The sequence below is a fragment of the Tamandua tetradactyla genome, chromosome 3 (genome assembly GCF_023851605.1).
Source record: "Tamandua tetradactyla isolate mTamTet1 chromosome 3, mTamTet1.pri, whole genome shotgun sequence".
Lineage (NCBI taxonomy): Eukaryota > Metazoa > Chordata > Mammalia > Pilosa > Myrmecophagidae > Tamandua > Tamandua tetradactyla.
The window spans coordinates 34,329,233-34,348,197 of NC_135329.1; the positions used below are offsets into that span (position 1 = coordinate 34,329,233).

The window sequence follows — 18,965 nt, forward strand, 5'->3', positions numbered from 1 at the left end:
CACAAATCACCTATTCTATATACAAATTCTACCTGCATATGCATATATAAATGTATAGATTATATGCATGACTGGTGGTTAACCAGACTTCATTTCAGCGGACTCAGAGGCAGCTAACACTTTAACCACCACGTGACTAACCTACCACAGTCTTTTAGATAACAATCACAAAGTACCATCTCAGGACCCCGTTATTAAGGTTAGGGCACAGTTCAGAAGGCGCTTCCACGATCAAGAGGCGCGAGCTGAGCTGTACTGGACCCCCTTGGACCAGAAAAATCCGATGCTGCCATCCGTCAGGCCGGCTGCTAGTAGGTTGGCTTTAACCAGAACCAGACACCGCGCGCATAACGGCTCAGGTCAAAATTTCTCCAGTAAGGAGCTGCCTCGCCGGAAACCTCCCGGATACTGGGCAGCGGGAAGGGGAAGGGGCGTGGGCGCACGGCCTGGGGAGGCGGGGCCGCGGGAGGCCCGGAGAGCGCCCGGCGCTGAGCGCGCTCCGCGGGCGCTAAGGATGCACGCGGGATTCCTGGGGTTCTCCGCCCTGCTACAGGCAGCCGAACAGAGCGCGCGTGAGTCCGGGCAGAGCCCGAGGCCGTAGGGGCGCTAAATCCGTGCTCACCTCTCTCATCCTAACACTCCACTCCCCAGGCGCCCTGGTGCGCAACGCACCCTAGCATGCAGCCTTCCCCGTCCTGGGCCCAGCACTGCCAGCCTGGGTGTGCACGATAGCACCTAACCCGCTTGTGAGCACCCCCGGCGAGTTCTTGGTGCATCCCCACGCATGTATGATCCTCACGTGGTCCCAAGCCCCCCGCCGCCCGGCTCTTCCCTGCAGAAAGCCCAATCGAGTTCAGCAAAGAGCTGCGGATGCAAGATTTGCTGAACACGGGAGTGGGGTGCAGCTCTGACCGTCCCCCATCCTGGCCGACTGCCCTCTCTCAGCGGCGTGGGAAGGCCTGGCTGGTCCTTTCGGACCTGCGGCTTTCGGGGTGGGCAGGAGGCTGAGTGAGAACCCCGTTAACGCATCCGCGGTGAGAATGACTGGCGTGCGGGGTTTAGAACAGGGTGGGAGCGTCCTGCTAGGAGACATCCCTGTCTCGAGTGGAGACGGACCCAGAAAGCTGAGGCGAAGCAAGATGGAAACACTTTGTAGCGCCTTTCTTATTTGAATTTGTAACTCTTTCAGTACCAGAGGATTTGTCTCTGCCCACTTCCGCCAGGCTCTTAGCAAACTTGTCTTCCTCGGCAGGGTTCGGCCCCGCCCCCAAGGATTTTGGTGGGGATAAAGGCGAAGAGAATACTTTAATGAAGCTCCAGCATTAAAACCCCAGAGCTCAGGGGCCCCTCACCAACCCAACACCCTCGTACTCAAGGACCCCTACAAGGCGGGTTACTCCAGAACTTTACTCCTAGGAGCAAGTTCGAGCTCCCGGGCCTTAACCGTGCTTATGGGTCTGCACTGCCACCGTCTTTTCTTTTCAATGAAAAGAAGGCTGCACTTGCATTATCCGCACGGAGGGAGGAGCTGGTGTCAAATTAGCTCTAGAGAGCCCGGGATTCGGCACCCTGGCTTGGAAGAGCTAAGACGATGCTGTAACCCCGGGATCTCAGCACCTTCCGTAAACGCATCGCGAGGACAGCATCCTCTCATTCCCTTCCGTCATGAAAGTCTGGGCTTTAGCACTCCTTGGCAGATACCCTCCCAACTGCGATTTTTGATTTGGTTTGGCTTGAGGTTTGTTTGGGTTTTTGGTGTTTTTTTTTTTTTTTCTCAATTTGTGAAAAATAACATACATACAAAAAAAGCTGTAAATTTCAAAGCACACCGCAACAATCAGTTATAGAACAGATTTCAGAGTTTGGTATGGGTTACAATTCCACAATTTTAGGTTTTTCCTTCTAGCTGCTCCAAAACACTGGAGACTAAAAGAAATATCAATATAATGATGCAGCAGTCGCACTCATTTGTTAATGCCTATCTTCTCTATTATAACTCCACCTTCTCCTTTGATCTTTCTCCCTATCTTTAGGGGTATTTGGGCTATGCCCATTCTAACGTTTTCATGTTGGAAAGGGCTGTCATTAATATGGAATAGGAGAATGGAAGTAGTTCTGGAGAGGCTGGCGCCTCTGACTTTCAGGACTTATCTGGCCTAGGACCCCATGTGGAGGTTGTAAGTTTCTGGAAAGTAATCATAGTGCATGGAACCTTTGCAGAATCTCAGATAAAGCCCCAGGTGTTCTTTAGGGTTGTCAGGAATAGTTTTGGTTGGGACGAGGCAAACCACGATATATTGCAATATCTATTTGAAGCTTGCATAGCAGTAGCCTTCAGAGCAGCCTCTCAACTCTAACTCTCTCAGCTACTGATACCATATTTGTTACAATTCTTTTCCCCCTTTTAGTCAGAATGCCATCATTGATCCCACAGTGCCAGGGCCAGGCTCATCCTGGAAAGTCATATTCCACGTTGCCAGGGAGGCTTTCACCCCTGGATGTCATGTCCCACAAAGGGGGGTGGGTACTTATTTTACTTGCAGAGTTGGGCTTAGAGAGAGGACAAAAGAAGTCCTCTGGAACTATTAGGCATAACTATAGGTAGGCTAAGCTTCTCTACAACATAATCTCCCAACTCCTTTTGGCTGTGTGTGTGTGTGTGTGTGTGTGTGTGTGTGTGTGTGTGTGTGTGTGTGTAGCCCTTGTGGGGCAGGAAGCTCAAGGTGGCTAGAGTGCTTAACAAGAATCCCTGGCACCACTCCCTAAGCCCTGACTCCCTCTCTTGGGAGATTTAAGGCTTTTTTCTGTAGGTTAGGAATAATGCGGTAATGCTCTCTGTTTCCACTAAAATTCACAGCTGTGACGATAAATCCATATTAACTTGAATATTACACGGAAGTAATGGTAATATGAAAGAATTACCACATGTTTGTGTACTAGCAAGTGCTGGACAAGGAACAATACACCCGTCTCTATTGTCATAGGAATTCTCAGAAGTAGGTGCTGGCACCATATTATCCTTACTGAGGCCTAAAGTGACATTGCCAGCTAGTTCCCACGTTTGAGAAACAGAGATAAAATCCCTGCCTCACAGAATGAACCATGATAATACATGTAAAGCACGTAGCACAGATGCTGGCATGTCATAACAGTTCAACACTACTAACTTATTGGGGAGTGCAGATCCTAACCTAGATTTGTCTGACTCTTTCCATTTTATCTGCTCTATTATCATCAAAAATGTAAAAATTAAAATAAAAGTCCCCATGAGAGGTTTAACTTTTTCTGTTTGTTTGCATGAGCAGGAACCGGGAACCGAACCCGGGTCTCCAGCATGGCAGGCGAGAACTCTGCCTGCTGAGCCACCATGGCCGACAGGTTTAACAGTTTTAAGCACATGCTAGAGGGCAGGTGCTTTGACACATGTAGTCCCAAAGCCCCCATTTATGGTGGACCATGGTGTCTGATCTTTCGAGTACCCTGGAAAGCCCTAGAACTTTCATTAAACCTCCTGACTGTTTGGATTGGTTCTTGCAGGCATACATACTAAGTGTAACAGAGAGTCCTGTGGGTGGTAGGGACTCAGGGCTGGCTGTTTAACCAGTCTCTCTCCATTCTTCCAATAACCCAACTCTTCTTACCTTTATCTCCCCAGGTCTCTGCACCGTGATCTATTACTTCATCACAGGACAGCTTCTCTGGGGGTGGCTGGCGTCTTCTGTCTTCCTGCCTGGCTTCCTGGTCCAGAGCCTAAGTTACCTGTGGTTCCGAGCAGATGGACATCCAGGTCACTGCTCTTTGGTGATCCTGCATCTCCTACAGCTTGGCGTTTGGAAGCGGTAAGAACAGGTAGCACCCTTCTCATCCCTGACTAGAAAAGACTGTGTGTAGAAGCATGATTTCATAAATGCAATGGAAGCCTTCTTCATGTGCATATATATAGTCTTAGAATCATAAACGTTCAGGGTTGGGAGAATGTTAAAAGCCTCCATGTTTAATCCTTGCTCGGATTCTCACATCTTCTCCTCCAGCCCATGCTTCCTTGAGCATCAGTAATATCAAGAAGCTCTTTCTAGATGCAGCTGTGACCCTTAGAAAGCATTTTATTGTACTCAGCCAAATTCTGTGTTCCTATCATTTCAGTTTATTCATCAACCCTGTAGAGCTTTATGAAGTAAGTTGCTTATGGCAGCTCCATTTAAACACCTTTTGTCTCAGTGAAGGCAGGGGGAATAGATCTGGCTGCAGACTCGACAGTGAAGTTGGCCTGGTGATATCTTCATCAAGCCTTTGTTGTAGAAAGAAGCCATTTGGGAGCCAGGGCCAGTTTTCCCCCCAACAAAAAGCAGTCAGGGCTGGATCTAATGCCCAGCAGATTTGCCTACGACTGACAGGCTACCTCTGCACGCAAGGTATTATTTTTACTTTGACTTTTTTATGGAACGTCAGAAATGGTGAGTCAGTGAGCTTACAAAAATGGCAATTTTCCAACTCTCAGGTAATTTGTAATCCCACGGTGATCACAGGAATAAAGGGAGGGAGAAAATTTGAGGATCATATCAGTGATGCTTGTAGCTTAAGTGTTCATTCAGTCACAGAGGCCGAGGATTAGAAGGGTATGTAAGAAATCACAGCCAGTGTCAGATCTTGGGGCTGTGCTGCCCTCTGCCTTTGGTGCTTTATGCCTTCAAGCTACTCCCAATACTTTATAGGTGCTAAACTGGCTTTTCTGATTTCTCAGTTGATTTGAATATGAGCCCTATGTATGCAATTAATCTTAGGAGAGAACAATTTCCTTCCCACTAGAGGAGAATCTCAAGTAGGAGGTGGAGGGTGCCTCTGATAAAGATATCTGCAAACCACCTCTGAATTACATTTGACCCCTCAGAGTTGGAACCCTAGATCTCCAGGCTCACCAAAAGCACATTTAAGTCACAGCAATATTACCTAAGCTGAGCCTTTGTATTCAAGCAGTATGAAGTCCTCTGAAAAGATATGCTTCTGAATACTGGATAGGACAAAGAAATGTCTTCATTGGATTCATAAGGGATTGTTAGTTAGGGTTCTCCAGAGAAACAGAACCAACAAGTGTGTGTGTATATATATATATATTTATAGATTTATTATAAGGAATTGGCTCTTATAACTTTGGGAGCTAGCAAATCTGAATTCCATAAAATAGGTCACAAGCTGGGAACTGCCATAAAGGAAATCCTTGGTCTAAATTCCCCAAGGAAGCTGGTTGCCTGGAGAATCTGGCAAGAGCCAGTGCTGAAGATAAGGAAGAATTTCTTCTTTTGACTTCTGAAATCCTCGTTCTGGTTTTTAAGACCTCCAACTAATTGGATGAGGAGACTCCCTACATTGCTGAGGGCAGTCTCCTTGATTGATTATAGATGCAATCAACTGATTATATAGGTGCAAATCCAATGTATGAAATACCCTCATAGTAATAAGCAGGCCAGTGCTTGACCAAACAACTGGACACCACATAACCTAACCAAGTTCGTAAGAAGTTAATCATCATGGGGATTATGAGTCTGTCAATTGAGCTTTTACTGAGTGCTACCATTTTCATATCAAACCTTCACTCAGCCCAGCTTGTAACAAAACCATTAGGGACTGCAGCTTTGTTTGTTTTTTAATATTTTTATCCATAGATCTTCATACATGTACATTCCATACATGATATACAATCAGTGGCTCACCGTATCATCACATAGTTGTGTAATCATGCACCAAGATCATTTTTTAGATCGTTTGCATCACTCCAGGAAAAGAAATGAAAAGAAAAATTCATACATACCTTACTCTTATCCCTCCCTCTCATTGAACACTAGTATTTCCATCTACCCAATTTATTTTACCCTTTGTCCCCCCTATTATTTGTTTACTTTTTATCCATATTTTTGACTTATCTGTCCATACCCTGGATAAAAGGAACAACAGACACAAGGTTTTCACAATCCCACAGTCACATTATAAAAGTTTTATCTTTATACGAGCATCTTCAAGAATCGAGGCTACTGGAACACAGCTCAACAGTTTCAGGTATTTCCCTCCAGCCACTCCAATACACCATAAACTAAATAGGGATATCGATTTATCCCATGAGAACGTACATGGTGGGCAATAATAACCCAAACAAAAATCTGCTTTCTTAGAAGCAGCTGCTTTGAAAGTTAAAACAGAAAGCTGCATAAAGGCTGCTCATCCTGAAGCCAGCACAGTGGGTTATCACAAAGAAAACCCTGGGTATTGTAGTGAAGGACTTTTCTGCTAATATCCTTATAAAAAATCTAACATGAGAGTTGCAAGATTTTCTCAAGCATGTACTTCAGTGGTGGTGGCATTTTAGGAAATTGCAGTTCAGCAAAAGCGCCTCTAGGAGGAGCCAGAACAGTGTAATGCACAATCCCGAATAGTGGAAAAATGAATGGACATAATGAATTTTCACAAAAATGAATGAGAGTCACATTAAGTGACTTTGAAACATAAAGCAGAGGAATCTACTAACAGAAAAACCGAATTCAAACCTTTTGAGGTACATTTGTTTATAGTGCTAAAAACATAAATGTGTTATTTTTAAAATTCCAAATAATACATGATATATTAGTATAAGTCTGACTAGTCAAGAGAATCCAACATTAGTTATTACTTGTTTAAGCAAAGTCAATTACTTTTTTAAAATTCAATTTTGTCTGTCCACTCTAATGTTATATGTTAGCAGCATCTTTTTAATCTTGTTTTATCCATTTGGAAACTCAGTATGAAGTGATAGAAAAATACCTAACTCATCTCATCCTCAGCATGTATTTTGGTTTAGCAGTTTTTTTTATTAGAAGTTTAAAAGTATCTAAAAAGGAAAGTTGAGATGAGCTTTAAGGGCGTGTAAGAGAAGCTCAGCATAGATGGGTAGTGATTGAATATTTAAAAATATATCAAATACAGCCACAGCCCACTCCTTGAGCTGTTTGCCAACTCAGCTCTAACATCACCAAAAAAGTGTTAAAATGGAGAGAAGAATCATTTTTTCTTTAAGTTTTGGACCTGTGACAAACTATTGTAGTTGTAGCGGATATATTCTGCTTTTTGCTTAAGCTGTTAATGAGAGAAGATTAATGCTTGCTGACAAACTTAATTCTAAAGAACTAAATACTCAAGCATATTTCCAAGTTTCAATTTGTAGTGTATGTTGTTCTTAATGCAACTAGAGGGCTTAAACCCGTCATTGGCTCATCTCAGTGTGCTCAATATTTATTTGTTCACATTTAGAAACTGCTGTGTGACAGAAAGACATGGAGATACGCACGATTAAGATACAGTCTCTCCAGGGGGTGCAAGGGTAGAATTCTGGTTCAGTGGTAGAATTCTCACCTGCCATATGGGAGACCCGGGTTTGATTCCTGGCATGTGTACTTCCCCCCCACGCCCCCCCAAAAATTCAACAAATGGTTCTGCAATAATGGGATACTCACATGGAAAAGAATGAAATGTGACCCCCACCACACAGCATACAAAAAAAAAGATACAATCTCCGAGACAAAATTGGGAACAAAACCTGTAAGCTTTATGATCAGGACAAGAGAATGACGTACAATGTGCTTTGGGAGTGTGGAGGACTGCCTCAGGGAATGGGTCTCAAAGTGTGGTCCCTGAACCAGGGCCATCATCATTGCCTGGTGACTTGTTAAAAGTGCAAATTCTCGAGCCCCACCCCAGACCTCTATCACATTATGACAAACTTCCCAGAATTCTCCAAACATACCTATTAAATCAGAAATTCTTGGCTTAGAGCCCAGCAATCTGTATTTAAACAGCCTCCAGGTGATTCTGATGCATGCTTAAGTTTGAGAACCACTGCACAAGGGGAGTCTGGTCCTGATTTATAAACCCTTAAGCTGGGATTTGAAGGATGAGAATTTTAACAAGCATAGGGATGCGGGAGGCATTTCTGACACCGGAAGCAGCAGCAGCTTATACACAAGCATAAAAGCATGCTAGAAATGGGTATGTCTGGTAAATTAGGAGAAGTTTGTTGTAATGTGATTATGGGGTAAGAATTTTCTAGATGAGAAGAATATGGCATGAGACAAATTGGGCTTGATTAGGAATGAACTTGTATGCACGGTTAAGGAGTTTGGATTTTATCCTGCAACTTATTGGAGACCCTTTGGATGGCCTTAAGCAAAGGAGTAACATGGCTAAATTTGAGCCTTAAAGAGTTCATTCCAGAGAGAGTAAAGGAAGTGGAACAGAGTGAGGAAAAAGTGGAGGCCAGGAAGCCAGCCAGAAATTCAGGCAAGAAATGACAAGGACTGAAATGAGGCAGCAGCGATGGGGACAAATTGAGGAGATGGATCACATAGGATCTAGTAACAATCAGTGCCCCTTGTTTCCTTTTTAGTCCTACTTCTCTCTCTCTCTCTCTCTCTCTCTCTCTCACTCTCACACACACACACACACACACACACACACACACACACACACACACACCACTTTCCATCTTACCTCCATCTTTAGTCTAGGCACCCCCGACAACTTTCCAGTATTCTTAACCTATATTCCTCTCTATGTAAAAAGTTCCATGCACTGGAATGAGATATACCATTTCAGAAGACTGGGTTAGTCATGTCCTCATTGGTTCTCTTTTTCTGACAAAGGAAGACCAAGTACACAAGTAGACTTTAAGAGCCTTTTACTGCTTGGCCCAGCCTTATATACCCTCGTTTATTCACTGTTCTTAGATATGGACCAACAATTTCAGTGATCTCTTCCTTGCCCCACTGACCCCAAATACCCCAAATTCACTTATGCTCTGCTCTCCCTTAGAGTGCTCATGTGTCCAGCTTTCAAAGCTTGCCCATCCCTCTTTTTGCCATGAAGCCTGCTCTAACCATGTTATTCTCTTCCCAGAACTCCTCTTCTACCTACTACCCAAGCAGCTCATCTTGATAGTTTTTCCCTTCCTATATATGCTTATCATATATGTATGCTTTCTTTCCACAACTAAATATTAAGCTTCTTGAGAATATGCTTAATTTTTTCTTGCTTCTTCTATAGTCTGTAGCAGAAGGTAAAAGCCCAGTAAAAATGCATATTGAACAAATGAAGCCTTCTGGGAGAGAAGAAAGAGGGATCTTCCATTGATTGAGAATCAATGATTAAAGAGGGGAAGGAAAACTACACCTACCCTCAATGGTTACAGTTTTTGGTTTCGTATGTTTTTTTAACATTAAGTTTGCATCAGACATCAGGTCTTCAAAGACTCAGTAAGAAGTCTATTCACTCCAGGATTCCAAATCATGAAAAAAAGGAATTTGTTTTTCTGAAGCATCTTTCCTAGGTCTGCAACACCATGAACGGAACCATTTCAGAGAGGACCCCCTTCTGCTCTGGACACAGAAATGTTGGCCAAAGATCAGAGTCAAACTTGTCGTCATCTACAGTCAGAGTCTTAGGGAAGTCTGTTAAGGGAACTTTATTTGGTGACCTGAAAGTTACATCCATGTCTGGCTCAGTAGTTAGTAAATTAAAATGTCTTCCAGTTTTCTTAACTTGGACAAGGCAGAGAAATTCACCATTCCAAATGGATTTGTTGGGCACTATTAACCCATGTTGCAAGCAGGTATCGTAGTCACCCTTGTCCCACTGATGAGTAGACCAAAGGAGAATATTGGTGGATGACGGAGAAATCTATTATGAAAACTCAGAGTCTGCTCTGGTCCTGATTGTGGCCAGAAATGGTGTGTTTTCATGAGCACTTGCCGGTATATTCTACAGGGTTCTTCAGGTTGTATGGAATAGTAAGCCATGCTACCTTCTAGAGAGCTTTCATAAGATGAGAGTATCAGAAAAAGATTTCTAAGGTGGGTTTATGGAAAACAGAATGAAATACAATAAGTTCTTATTTCTCTTGTATTTTATTCCTTTTCCTAAATCCTAGGTCCAAGCTGGGATGAGCAATGAATCCACTTTGGCTCAGGAGAGCCCTTTTCTACAGACTTCTTGAGTGTTTTATGTTTTCCACTAGCCACCTAAGTAAGCCTTAACTCCTTATGATATGACTTCTTAAGATACCACTTGAGGGTCACAACTGGCTGTCTCCAAAGCCAGAGGAGCCTCTCATTCTTTATCTGCTTCAACCTTGTTTCAACATTTGACGTTGACAACCTCTCTGTTCTTTGTAAGACTTTTCTCCTGATTGTCCAATTCTGCAAATATTATTGCTGTCTTCTCTTTCTCAGCCAGACCCCAAAGTACGAACATTCCTTAGTGTTCTGTACTTGGCCCTGTACTGTCTTCTCACAGTCTTCTCTGGCCACTCCAGCCCTCAGCTACAACTGTCACCTCTCTGTCAGTGAGTCCTAATTTGCCATTGATAAACCCAAACGTCTCTCTGTCTATGTCCCACCCATCCTCAGATTCCTCACTTCTGGAGGAAATTCATATTCTCCCCCATCAACCCAGTATCCCTCTCAGACTGGCTTATTTCTGTCAGTAGTATCATCATTTTCTAAGTTCTGAAGCTTGAAACCCCAGAGCCATCCATAATTCTTTTCTCATCTCCCCCAATATTTACTGCATCTGCTCCTTCCCTTCCAATCCTATACTCCGTTCTAACTCCAACCTGAATTAGTTACTCCTTGGAGTATTGTAGTAGCTTCCTTCCTGACATTCCAATCTCCTGTACTTGCACACACACGTTCATCCCACACCCCACACACAGAGACATACCTCTGCCAAATTCAATTTTCTAAAGTCAAGTCCAAGCCCATTAGTCTGAAATTCAGGACTCTCACCTACCTTGCTGGAACCATGTCAGCTCTCCTACCTACACACTCCATTCCAACTACCTGGGTGTCTTGCCATTCCCCACTTAAGTCTCCATCTTCTCTGCTTCTACATTCTGTCTTTTATGTGTTCAGTGGCAAGCAGCTTTTATACATTCTGTGATGACGACTGGGATTTTCTCATCTCTATATCCACAAGGGAGAACTACAGACAGTATCTTGCAACCAACATTTGTTGAATAAATTAATCCCTAATCCAGAGGTTCTCAGGTATGGAAATTAGATAGGAGTTGCTCCCAAATCTTATAGGGTTGTCAGTCTGAGCTCCTTTGTCCACAGCAACTCTTGATCAGAGAAGGTTCCCCCATCAAACCTGTCTAGCCTAGATGCCCGGCCTACCACCCCCACTCTTCCAAGCTTCAGTAGAGTCTGGGCCCAGGCTGTGCCTTGCTTGCTAAGGAGGATGACATACTCAACCATAACTTTTGGGGCACTTGCATTAGAACTGAAGTTTTCAGCTTGGAGTGGGAGCTTGGGAACAGCCTAGTTGGTGACTCAGAGGTCTAATGTATACATGTTATTCTTAAGAATGAGATATATCTTTAAAACATAAGCCAAAAAATGGGGAATGTTCTGTTTAAGCTTTTCACAGTGTGACTCAGTGTCATGGCGCCCTGTGCTTTTCTTTAGGCACTGGGACACTGCATTGGCTGCTCTATCCAGGGAATGGGAGGCTTCCCGCCTGGGCCAGCTGCTGCTGCATGAGGCTGACCTGTCAGCCCTCCGGCTCTTGGAAGCCCTGCTTCAGACTGGGCCCCACCTGCTCCTGCAGACATATGTCTTTCTAGCCTCTGACTTCACAGATATTGTGCCAGGTGAGTAGCTTTCACTATCTGGCACAGACTTTCCAACTTCGAAGGGGGACAGAAAGACATTCCTTATTCAGCAAAACCCTCCGATCTGAGATTCTCCCTCCTTGCCAGGGTCACTAGCACAAGATGTTTATTAAAATTGGCTTTCATTTGGGGTAATTAATTCACATGGAGTTGAGTTGCTTCTTTCTTGGGGGTAAGGTTCTAAAGTCAGTCCATAAGACAGAAATTGTGTATAGTTTAGCTTACTCTTGAAAATACCTTGGGAAGTTATCGCACACTGCTTCTCAGTAAGATCAGTAAATCAGTTTTTTCCTGTATCTTTTGTCACTGAACTAGCTCTTCACTCCACCAGAGGTTCATACGCTAAGAGCTAGGTGGTGGGAACTGAGAGCAGCTCAGGCCATAGGAAATGTAGCTTTCCAGCTCCACTCACTTTGGGGCATACTCACTCACATTTTCTCTCTTTCTGTCTACTGCTTTTTGCTTCTCTCACCTTTTCTTTCTCTTCTCTTCTCTTTTTTCTTCTCCCTTTCCTTCCTTTCCCTTCCCCTCCTTTCCTTCCCTTTCCTTCTCTTCTCCTTCACTCTCTCCCCTTCTCTTTCCTTCATTTCCCTTCCCTTCCTCTCTATGCTGAGTGTCCATATTTGTATTTGCAAAAGCTAAATGCTTAGAAGATGTGGCTCCACTGCCCTTCTATCTGTCTTTTTAAAAGAGCCAGATACAGTTTAATATCCTGGGTTTTTTGCTTCTATTAAATCTCTTTCATGTAGACTGAAAAATCAGGTACACTTGGGATGCAAACCATGTTGGGCTTTGGCATCTGCTGAGCTTAAAGCAAAGGGCTTGGAGGATCACTGACTTGGAAATTTTATTAAAGAGCATAGTTTATTGGGTTATACAATGGAAATATTTCCCACATAGACCTCATTTCTTCCTGTATTTGTGCACGTGTACATAAAGTTGAAGGTACTTGGTAAGAAATAGTCTCTGTGAAGTCAGGTTTTAATAAAAGGCTAGACGTACTACAAAAGAAATTTCATGAATAGATCTTTATGTGGTACTGTTGTTTTGCAACCTTAAGAGAATACTGTCGTCTGTCCACTTCTCTTCCAGGGGTGAGCGCCCTGTTGTCCTGGTTGTCGCTGGCCTGGGCCCTGGTGTCCTATGCTCGTTTCATGGGCTTCATGAAGCCAGGCCACCTCTCCATGCCATGGGTCGCCCTCTTCTGCCAGCAGCTCTGGAGGATGGGCATGTTGGGAACCCGCATCCTAAGTCTGGTTCTGTTCTACAGAGCTTACCATGTTTGGGTTTTGGTTGTTGCAGGTAAGCTGAGCTTAAGTTCTGGTTATCCATTGCTACCAAACGAAGTACCCCAGAACTTAGTAATTTGACCATTTATGATCAGTTCTCCCAGCTGATAGGGTTGAGTAGGCCTTGCTGGGTGGTTCTTTCTTGGGGTGCCCCACACGTTTGCTGTCACTTGTATCTGGATTCATAGGGACGCTGAACTGGCTGGATGTTGACGATGGCTTCTTCGTACCTGTGTCTGGCCCCTCAGTGCTCCTCCACGTGGCCTTTCTCTGCAGCAGAGTAGCCTTCCTCATGGCATCTGAAGATCCCAAGAGAAAGGCAGTAGGAACTGCCAGTCTTCCTAGAAGATTGGCCCATATCTGGCACAGCCTCACTTCTGCTGGGTCCTGTTGGTCAGAGAAGTCACAGGCCAGCTCATGGTCAAGAGGATGGAAGAGACTGGAGCTCTCGATGAGTATACAGGGAGGGAAGGAATTTAGGATGGCTATCTTTGGAGATCAGCTACCAGAGCTTAGAGATCCCAGCCTTCAAATGTCCCAGCTAACTCGAGAGCCTCGCTTTAATTGCTGTAAGGACTCCTCAGCACAGTGCCCAATTTTCTGTTTCATAGGCTGAAGTCAATTCTTTAGCAAAGGTGTCACTCAAAAGGTAGAAGGCCCAACCTGTCCTGACCCAAAATGAAAATCTATAGTATTAACTACCTGTTACCCACAGTCTCCAGAAATTCTCCATTTCTTTTGAGTACTGACACTTTGAAGTCTTCTCTGCTTTGCATAGAACATCTCCACTGAATCAAAACCTTCCCTCTGCCCAGGAGCCTACAGATTCGAATGATGATGACAGGGAATCTGTGTAACGGGGCAGAATAACTGAATAGGGCCTGGGTGTCCCTGCCAAGGAAAGAGATCTTTTTTGGCCATCAGTGAATAAGTTCTGAGAGAAGGAACAGTGAACTCTTTGTTTTAAGAGAACTGGAGGAATTGAGAAAAATTTAAACCTTAGGCCTAGAGAAATGAGTAATCCACTTATTGGAAAAAAGAGAATTTCTGGAAAAAAAAATTGTGCTCCTAAAAGAAATCACCTTTAATTTCATTCCATTTTTAAAATTCAACTTGAACTGCAGTCATCTCAAAATATAGGGATAAAAGTTATCTAGCTGGACCACATAGAGTTCTTTCCTTTGGGTATGGAGGGTTTTAGCTCTTGTAGTAACAATTAAAAAATAGCTGAATTTCCTAACTGCCTCCTCAACACCTTCTAGAAGTAAAAGGGGATATGTATATGATCTTCGGTAAGTGTTAGGAAAGCTGGTCTTTGTTTTCTCATCTCCAAATTAGGTAAAATCTGCTTTATGAAGATTAAGTGAGCTGAATGTATAGAGATAAAATGTGTAGGTTTCCTCTGACCCTTAAACCTCTTGTGGGTTTCAGTCTTCTTGGTCAGGATTCTGAGATGGATTCTGAAAATGAAAATGGAATGTTGAAAACAGTCAAAGCAGAGAGGAGGGCAGGACACAGCCCCTCGATTCTGGTCCTCGGCGCAGAACTACCCCTCCCGTGGCCCCACGTGGAGCCTGATTCCACTGGCCTTGCCTCTTTCCAGGTGCCCACTGGCTGGCGATGACGTTCTGGCTCGTGGCCCAGCAGAGCGACTTCATCGATGGCACCTGCCACTGGAGGCTGTTCAACCTGCTCGTGGGGGCCATGTACATCTTCTGCTACCTTAACTTCTGGGACAGCCCTTCCAGAAACAGGATGGTCACTTTCTATATGGCAAGTGATGATGCAGGCTCTTTTTGTTTTTTCCACTTAACTTTTAAAGCATGTGTAGTATGTGTGTGCACTTTTGCACACATGGCTATTGAAGGTGGAATAATGTAGGAAAAATTCTAAAAGAAATTAGAGTCTTAAGCAAGGATGACAGACTGTGAAAGAAGTGACCCGAGACCCTGCCATTATTCCCATGTGGGAATACTGATGGCGTGCTTGGTGATGGTTTTAGCCACTCTGTACACCAGCCCATCCAATATATATATATATGACACAGTTTGACTACATTACATTATATGCACAGTGTCTATGTTAATCAGCTCAGTCTTCATTAAGTGTTTCTATTGCGTTCAAGGCATTCTCCTAAGTAGTGTGAAAAACACAAAGATGACAGGATACCTGTCCTCAGGCTGATTCTAGTATGAATGGGGGGATGAGCGACATACCCAGATATCCAAAACATAAGGCAAAACATGAAGAAAAGCTAAGAGAGAAAAATATGTTTGGATCCCAAAGGAGTGTATCACTTACTGTTCGGATGATCAGACACTTTTGACTAGAAAGTGGAATTTGAGCTGTATTGTAAAGAACAAAGGAGAAGAAATAGAACCATGTAGTTAAAGCACAGGTCTTGGAGTCAGACAAGCTTGCGTTAGAACCCAGCTCTGCCAGTTACTAACTGCCAGGCCCTTGGCCAAGAACTTAAATTCTCCAAACTTCTTTTCTCCTCAGTACATTTGGAATAGGGCCATCTGCCTCTCAGAATTTCTAGGAAGATTAAATAAGGTCCACCTACTTTGCACGGTTCCCGTAAAAATGAAATAAAATAACATACTTAAAGAACTTGGCACAAATGAACAATAAATAGTGGCCATTATTAATATTAAAAGATGAAAAGATTTTTCAGCTGGGGACAGGCATTCCAGGTCAAAGACTTGGGCAAGTATAAAGAGGCTAGAAAGTTGTTCTAGTTTTCTAGCTGCCGGAATGCAATATACCGGAAATGGAGTGGCTTTTAAAAGGGGGAATTTAATGAGTTGCTAGTTAACAGTTGTAAGGTCAAGAAAATATCCCAATTAAAACAAGTCTATAGAAATATCCAATCTAAGGCATCCAGGGAAAGATACCTTGGTTCAGGAAGGCCGATGAAGTTCAGGGTTTCTCTCTAGTGAGAAGGCACATGGAGAACACAGAGTTTCTCTCTTGGCTGGAAGGGCACATGGTGAACATGGCATCATCTGCTAGCTTTCTCTCCTGGCTTCCTATTTCATGAAGGTCCCTGGGAGGTGTTTTCCTTCTTCCTCTCCAAAGGTCGCTGGCTCATGGACTCACTGCTTCTTGTGGCTATGTCGTTCTTCTGTGTTCTCTCTCTGAATCGCTCTCATTCTCCAAAATGTTCTCTCTTTTTTTAGGACTCCAGAAACTTATCAAGACCCACCCAAATGGGTGGAAACATGTCACCTAATCCAGTTTAACAACCACTCTAGACTAAATTACATCATCCAGAGAGATGATCTGATGACAGTTTGAAACATACAGTATTGAATAGGGATTATTCTGCCATTACAAAGTGGGATTTAGATTAAAACATGGCTTTTCTAGGGGACATATATCCTTTCAAACCAGCACAAAAATGTAGCTCTTGCCCAGGAAAAGGCGAGCTGCATGGCCACCCCCTGCCTTTTAGAGAAGCTCCTACAGCTTTGGCATCAGCATGAGACAGACCTACTAGGACTTGTGATGTTGGGCAAGTTACTGAGCCTCATCTGAAAACCAGGAATGATGACAGCCACCTTCTGTGTGGGGGTGAGGGCTGGACGTGTTCACAAGCATACTGCCTGGTCCCGTATCCTCAGCTAGCGGCTTCACAGCCCGTATAGACATACGCGTGAATGAAAATGGAATGTTGATTGCACCCTCCACTTACAGAAGCAGTTCATTCAGAGGTGGGTGAGCCCATCCGACCGTGCTCAAATGTGCCCTGGTATTTGTTGCCTTTTTTTTGGTCTCTTTCACGCTGTTCTAGTTTGCTAGCTGCCAGAATGCAATATACCCGAAACAGGACGTCTTTTAAAAGGGGGAACTTATTAAGTTGCAAGTTTACAGTTCTATGGCCATGAAAATGTCCCAATTAAAGCAAATCTATAAAAATGTCCAATCTAAGGCACCAACAAGAGGTTACCTTCACTCAAGAAAGGCCGATGACATACAGGGTTTCTCTCTCAACTGGAAAGGCACATGATGAACATGGTGACATCTGCTAGCTTTCTCTCCAGGCTTCTTGTTTTATGAAGCTCCCCAGGGGCATTTTCTTTCTTCATCTCCAGAGTTCTGGTGCTGCATGGACTCTTTGGTTCTTGGGGCTCTCTCGTTGTTCTCTCTCTCTCCAAAATGCTTCCTCTTTTAAAGGGTTCCAGTAAACTAATCAAGACCCACCTGGAATGGGTGGAGTCACAACTGTATCTAATCAAATGTTAATAACAACAATTGGGTGAGTCACATCTCTGTGGAGATAATCTAAGCAAGTTTCCACCCAGCAATAATGAATGAGGATTAAAGGGCATGGCTTTTCTGGGGTACACCACAGATTCAAACTGGCATACATGCCTTTGTCAGCATTTTTCCCAGGGGTTTCAGAGGATGTTATATAAGGAAAGAAAGCAAATACTTTCTTCTGCCCAGCTCCTTCAATCACTAGATGACAGAGCTAAAAAGAATTAAGTGGAAAAAATAGATATTAGACATTATTTAATGTAAGAGTGAAAATAATAGCAGCACAGAGGTCCCCAGCAGGGGTGTCAGGCATTTGTGGTGATTCCTGTCCACAGAGCAGCCTGACTTGGTAGTCTGGGTCCCCAGCAGAAAAGAGCAGGGGGCAGGGGAGACGGGCTTTAGGCTTTTGCCTACAGCTCATATATGAGTGTTACAAGAGGAGTTTTTGGGGAATTCTCTGCCCTAGTTTCTTCATCTCTCAAATGGTTGTTGCTAGATTAATACAATAATAAACTTAAAGCCCAGTGCCTGAGGGCTAGTCCATGGTAGATGTGGGTATTCTGAGAGTTAAGTAAAGAAAGAGAGAGAAAGCAAGCAAGCATATGAGCAAAAATGTGCAACACCACCGTAAAGAAGCAAAATAACTCCTGAATTAGCCTTTGAATGTCACTCACATTTGGAATTGGAGGTAGTAGGGGGGGTGGCAGCCTTGGGAGCATAGAAAAGGGGCAGTCAGTGGTGTAGGGTGGGCAGTGCCCATCCAAACACTGTGCCTAGAGGATGCCCTGCCCCAGAGCAAGAGAGTCCCCTCCCTGAGGCAGGTGGGACGAGGACAATCCCAGCTCCAGGACATGGGTCATCACCACACTCTTCTTGTTATTCCCCAGCACCCCCGAGCACCCTCTGATCAAATTCGGCTGAATGGTCAGTGCCTGAAGCCCAGTACCTCTGAGTGGACGAACAGTGGCCGGTTCCTGGGTATGGAAGCCTGAGGACCTGACCCCACCCCCAAGTGGAGACTGTCCTTTGCCTGGGTACCCTGAGATGTGTCCTCTGGCAAAACAGACCAGGGATGTCTCCTGCTCTAGCCCTTAGGACAGCAGTGGCACACAGGGAAGTAACCTAGCAGAGCTCCCAAGTGAGTCCTGGAAAACAGCAGCAAATGCCCTCCTAAAAGCCGTGGCCTTGGGCAGGCCAGCCTAGGGCCAATCCACCCATTACTCATCTATTTTGAGTCAGACAGACTTAACTTTAAATCTTGATAGCGTCACTTAATAGCTGGGGAGTTTCTCTTTTGGCAACTGTTTTCTCATTTCTAAAGGAATTATTATTATTATTAATTATTATTATTATATTAGTATTTTAGTAGTACCTAGTTCTTGTTGGCATTAGAAGCATTATTTGTCTGTTCATTCATTTATTCCTTTCATTATTTCAGAACAGATTTTAGGTGACTTAATAAGGATACGTAAACTTCAACAAAATAATATGTATTTGAAAGGAAACAAAATAAAAAAAAAAAAAAGGTGAGCTTTTTTTTTTTGATGCTAACCCACTCAACTTCCCCAGGGGAGATAAATTTGGCTGCAGACCTCCTAGGAGCCTGCAGTGTACAGAATCCCTGGTAATCTGAGGATTCCCAGGGCTTTGGGCCTGTGGAGCCCTTCACAGAGGGAAGCATACAGGAGGCACCCAGCAGGTGTTCACTCCTTGCCTTCCTTTAC

The 18,965-nt window shown here is 43.9% G+C and overlaps 1 protein-coding gene across 1 annotated transcript in view; it reads left to right on the top strand.

Annotated features, from left to right (window-relative positions):
- The first annotated feature begins 468 nt into the window (after positions 1-468).
- Positions 469-18,965, top strand: part of XKR5 (XK related 5) — a 29,235-nt gene continuing 10,738 nt past the window's right edge. Inside the window, exons 1-5 of the mRNA XM_077152983.1 lie at positions 469-572; positions 3,656-3,839; positions 11,484-11,668; positions 12,782-12,991; positions 14,582-14,751. Of these exons, the coding sequence (XP_077009098.1) occupies positions 515-572; positions 3,656-3,839; positions 11,484-11,668; positions 12,782-12,991; positions 14,582-14,751 (807 nt within the window). The 5' untranslated portion in view covers positions 469-514. The remainder of the gene's footprint in view (positions 573-3,655; positions 3,840-11,483; positions 11,669-12,781; positions 12,992-14,581; positions 14,752-18,965) is intronic.